This window comes from Notothenia coriiceps, unplaced genomic scaffold, assembly GCF_000735185.1.
Source record: "Notothenia coriiceps isolate Sejong01 unplaced genomic scaffold, NC01 NC01_scaffold00009386, whole genome shotgun sequence".
In the NCBI taxonomy this organism is placed as follows: Eukaryota; Metazoa; Chordata; class Actinopteri; order Perciformes; family Nototheniidae; genus Notothenia; species Notothenia coriiceps.
In genome coordinates this window covers 1-5,703 of record NW_011342087.1, presented here as the reverse complement: position 1 = coordinate 5,703, position 5,703 = coordinate 1, and the positions used below count along the sequence as shown (strand labels likewise).

Below are 5,703 nucleotides of genomic sequence, written 5' to 3'. Positions count from 1 at the left end.
AAGGATATTTGGCATTTGTAATAGCTTTGGCTCCGTCTGAACTTTTTGCGAGTGGTGGAGGCTTGAATGCTAGTGGGAGTTGGGTTTGCACTTCAGTCTTTTTTCTTTTGGTACCGGTGATATTCACGTTCGGGTGATGCCTTTTCAAATGAGTGTGCAAGTTTGATGTATTGCCAGCCGCGTAACCAATTTTAGTTGAACAATGCCGGCTTTGGTTCGGTCCACGTGTCTTTGTCCGTCATCCTTGTACGTAACTGCGAAACCAAAATGTTCCCAAACCGGAGACTTCAATGATGCTGGAGGATTTTCGAGCTCAACTTTATCTGCGTTCGCCATTTCAACAGTTCCTCAAATTACTGACTACATTTGAACACATCCCTGTGACCAGCTCTCATAGTATGCCTCTCGTCCAATGAAATGACTTGCTCGCTCTATGACGCGTTGAACCCAATGTGAGCAAATTACTCTGAATGCTGCGACGCAGCACCTGAGATTACTTCCAAAATGTTGTTCACGTTCTCAATGTTTTAAGTTTAACGTTATATTCGTTTCCGAAGGGCCCGTACCGAATAATTTCGGTACGGGTACGTGTACCGTTACACCCCTAACAACCACAAATACATTCAAACAACAAAACAACATGTATTCCATGATATTACATTGTCATAAGTTCAGAATCAGAATGGGATCTGATGGGAACCCTGGAGGCTAAAACCCAAGGCATAGCCATGTCAATAAAAAATAATAAAACCAAAACAAGAAGTGACAATATCACAAAATGATATGTACCTTTCACATGCCAATTAATGGCCTTTCCAAGTAACCCAGCAAATACAAAACAACAACAATATAGGTCATATCTAAAACGCAATATGACTTATATTGTTGTTGAGAAGAACCTAAGAGAAAGATGCCAGTGGTTTGATGATTGGCATCTCCTATGCTACTATCAGTTTGACTGTAAAAGTGTCCATGATTTCCAGTCTGACAACCTAACAGGTGGAACAAGTGACAATAAGAGCAGGTTAGAGCGGGTATGGAGAAAGGGCACACACCTCTGCCTTCATTCTGCTTTTTAACCAGAGTCAGTTTGTATCCGTCTCCGTATGTGCTCTTCAGGAAGAGTGGCGAGCCACAGCACTTTAGTTTCCCATGGGAGATGATGGCAATGCGGTCTCCCAGAAGGTCTGCTTCATCCATATTGTGGGTGGACAGGAGTATTGTGCGGCCTAGGGCGGAGGTGGAACACACACATACTGCAATTATAAAACAGAAATTAAAAAAACACTGGATCTGAACCATAATGTAAACATTTTAAATGTTCTGCCACTAGGAGTCTCTCAATTCAAAACCATAAGAAAGATGGAAGTTGTGAGGTAGCCCTGCAGTGGCGGATTTAGGATCGTAGGAGATCCGGGGCTTAGCCCAGAATTTTGATGTTGTTGAGGGGGGGGGGGCTGCAGCTTCTGCCTCTCTGTTGGACTCCGGTACAGCACATTACACGAGACGTTTAAAAAAAGAAAAAAAGAATAACTTCAAGTGAAACATTCGAGGCTTTTCAGAAAACATCCGGGGCTTGAGCCCAAATATACACCCCCTAGCGCCGCCACTGTAGCCCTGGATCACAGGAGTTTCTGATGGCAGTTAGCTTGTCTTTGTTTAGATTCACACTGAACACACACAGAATTCCTCTGTGTGGAGTGGAATGTTCCTCCCAGGCTGTTCTTCTGCAGCAAACCTTACTCAGTTTTTCTCTGATTATTTCAGATCCAGTTGTCTTATGACAAAATAAGAGACATTTTCAATTTATGACATCTTCTCGCAGACAAACAACCCTGACACATAAATCCTTATTACAGGCAACCAACTAAGACAACAGAGGAAACTGTTGAAAACATTTGGAATTATGTAAAGAAATCCAAAACATATATGAATAGGTCTTGTTTTACATGCAGTCTTTAAGATTAGCATGTAAGAGTGCCACAAGCATCTTTTTTCAATGCGACCTGCCTTGCAGTGATATCTTTGAGAATAGGTCGTGGTGTGCTCTGGTACCGGGTCTCCACTCACCCTGTTTGTACTTGAGGATGAGGTCCCAGATGGCCCTGCGAGCGTAGGGGTCCACCCCCGCTGTGGGTTCGTCCAGGATCACCGCCCTGGAGCCGCCCACAAAGGCAATGGCCACCGACAGCTTCCTCTTCATCCCGCCGGACAACGTCTGCACCAAGCTGTGGCGCTTCTTAGATAACTCCAGGTCAACAATCATCCTACACACACACACACACACACACACACACACACACACACACACACACACACACACACACACACACACACACACACACACACACACACACACACACACACACACCCCCCCCATGTATACATCACGTCAGTGACTTATAGTACATGCGTTTCCTGGAGACGTCATTTAATTCTCCCATCTCTGCCCATCCTGTTCTTATGTTAACAGAAATATTTTTATTTCATAATTATTCTAAATCATTCATCATAAATTAATCTAATTTGCTGTTTTTCAGTACTGTTAGTTACAATCAGTGAAACTTAAACCTTTCTCTTTTCTCTATTTCACAATAAGAGCTAGGATAGTCCTTCCCTTCCAGGATATTTTTGAGCCGGTTGGCAAACCTTTTATTGGGAAACATTAAACAGAACTTGTGTGTGAAAGTGTATCACTTGTTTATTTTTTAACTACCAGAGTGTATTCACTATTAATAAGTGGCTGTGGAAGAGAAAATAAATTCTGTTCCAAAAAAGGCCCCTGCAGGTGAATAAAGACCCCCCGTCTATTTGAGAATGTATTGAGTAAATACCTACTCTAGGTACTAGTTGTGTAACTTTTTTTGCATCTGTCACATCATCGAATGATAAGAATGAACGGTAACTCTGAATATGACATCCATGTCTAAAATGCATAACAAACATGCATTATAATTTTATCATAGCAGTGCTATGATAGCACTGTAATATTAAAGATACAAGCATGTACTGTATTCCATATGGATTTTTAACAATAACCAAGCTTGCTATAATGTGTACAATATAACATAATACAATACAATAATATAATTTCCATAGATTTTATAATATACATTTTTATAATTCATTGAAATGTAATTGATCTAAGTCAGGGGTGTCCAAACTTTTTCACCAAGGGCCACATACAGAAAAACACATGAAGGGCTGGGCCACTCACTAGAGGTGAGGTATATTGCCTCATAAGTTAGAAACATCCATCAAATGTAGGTAAACTACTCTTGATACTTGAAAATGCTTTAAAAACAGCCTACATCTCAGCTCTCCATAGGGTTTCATTTATTGGGTTGTCGGCTTATTCCTTAAAACACAAGCTTCAGATCGCTTATAATAGAGAGGAAATATGAAGGGTATATTTCAAGGTTGTTATAATTTGTTGTTGAGCTTATTTCTTATGAACTTAGATTTGTTAGAAAAAAATATAAACTTTAATTGACTGAATTTATTTGAAAATGTGGCTTATTAAGACATGAATACTGTGTAATATATTTGAACATATATATGTAAGAAGTACAATATAAGACAAGCAGAAGTTTCATTTATGGGCCATATTTCATTATACTTTTTGAATTAGCTGAGGGCCGATTCAAAATTGTCCGCGGGCCGCTTTTGGCCCCCGGGCCGTAATTTGGACACCCCTGATCTACGTTAAAATGTGTTTAATTTTTGAGGGAGCAGCAATTCAAGTATTATAATACTTGACATTATAAGTCATTATGAAATGTGCTTATAAATACAATTATACAGTGCTATAAGCTAATCATAATTCTATGCGTTAGAGACATTGAACTGCAGGAAGCAGACTGGTCTCACTTGTCCATCTCCTTGCGGATATCCTCCTCAGCCATGCCTTTCAGTCTGGAGTAGAACCACAGATGCTCCTCCACACTCAGCTTGTCAAACAGGACATTGTGCTGTGGACACATGCCCAGGTTCTGACGAATCCGCTCCATATCTGTTCGGATGTCATGACCATATATGGTGGCAGAACCAGAGGTGGGCGGGAACAAGCCAGTGAGGATGGACCTGTGACAATCCAGTGCAGGCAGTCAGTGGCGGTTAAACAGGCAGGCAATCCAAGCACGCTTTGATGTGGTTCACCTCTATACAGTATATTTGATCTTGTGCACCTTATTTGATATTTTGGGCAAAAATGTATGTAGTTTGATAACTTTCATAAAATATAACTGCTGACTTAAAAATACTCGTTCTTTACTCATAAACATCTGACAGATGCTTATGTTTTCATGCTTCTGGTGCAGCTACAGCATATCAAACAGCCCTCAGGTGTTTTGTAGACATTGAAGGAAGTATTGAAACCTAGTTATCAGGTTCTTAAAATGTGAAATGTATTTTTAGTTTAAACAGAATGTGTACTTAACATTTGAATTAAAAAATCATATTAAAGTTGAACAATGGTCTTCAGACTTTAATCCTCACACACATGCACACGCACACACACTAATCCCCTCACATGGTTGTGGTCTTGCCAGCGCCGTTGTGTCCCAGGAAGGAGACCACCTGGTTTTCATGGAGGTTAAGGCTCAGTTTGTCCAGGGCCAGTTTGCTGCCGGTCTTGTACACTTTGGTGAGTTTGTCTATACACACCACCAACGAGAGATGGCTCGGCTCCTTCTCTATGCCCCGCATCTCCTCTAGTGTTACAATGAGAGAGTTACAAATTAAATAAAACATTCCGAATATTTTAACTGTCTTAACAGTCTCATTTTACTTATGTCACTTTCACTTTCCTGATCACTTTTGCATATGCTGGCCTGACATTTCCAATTCTGCAACCTTAAGTATCTGCCAATAATAATACCTTCTCTTAATTAACAAGCCTGTTGATATAACAATTAAACAGCTGTTCTCTATTTAGCCATCTAAAAAACATCGTGCTGAAATTGTGACATTTTCTCACAAATAAATCAAGTAACAGTATAACCCTAAATGATTGGTCGTTCCAAACTATCTGTTTGAACATGGACAAAAGCTTACTAGGCGAATGGAAGTCAGAAGTTAGGAAAGGAATTAAAGTTAGAAGATGGGGTTCTGTCAATCACATCAGTAAGATGGTTTACATGTTGTTATTAAAGTGTAACCTGGTTAAGTGGATCTATAGAACATAAAAATATCCTCTACAAGATGTCCTCATCAGCTCCGAATAATCATTATTCCATACCAGATCTACGCTGGTCCATAGCACAAGCCTGATCCTCCTCCATCACACTGAGCCGGGCCGCCCCTCCCCTACACCACGGCCAATCCCAGGTCTCGACACGCACACTGCCTGACCAATACGATCTCTGCAGGGGAAAGTACCATGGTCGGGGCAGCCCATACATTCCTATAGGAGAGGAAAAACACATTTGATCTAATCAATCGGAGAAGATGTGTCAAACACTGAGAACAGCAAAGAGATTTAGAGGTTCATCATACCTGGGTGCACGGCCTCTATGTACCAAGTGAGCACTCCATACACCCCGGCATCGATCATGAGCATCATCATGGACAGACCAAGGTTAAAGTCATCACCCTCTACCGGAGACTGGCTGATGGTCCGCCACTGGATTCCCACCCCTGCTACCTCATACAATGCAAAATACTTGGAGCCCAGGCCAAAGGCTGTGGTGGACATCAGAGACT

At 41.1% G+C, this 5,703-nt stretch overlaps 1 protein-coding gene across 1 annotated transcript; it reads right to left on the bottom strand.

Annotated features, from left to right (window-relative positions):
* Positions 1-1,055: 1,055 nt before the first annotated feature.
* On the bottom strand, positions 1,056-5,695 carry LOC104945289 (ATP-binding cassette sub-family A member 2-like; the record flags this gene model as incomplete). The annotated part of the gene is made up of 6 exons (XM_010770939.1): positions 5,497-5,695; positions 5,240-5,404; positions 4,532-4,712; positions 3,871-4,083; positions 2,071-2,267; positions 1,056-1,229 (listed from the first exon to the last, which is right to left on the bottom strand). Coding segments are annotated over exons 1-6 (1,129 nt in total), but the record flags the coding sequence as incomplete, so codon positions are not given.
* Between the last annotated feature and the right edge of the window lie 8 nt (positions 5,696-5,703).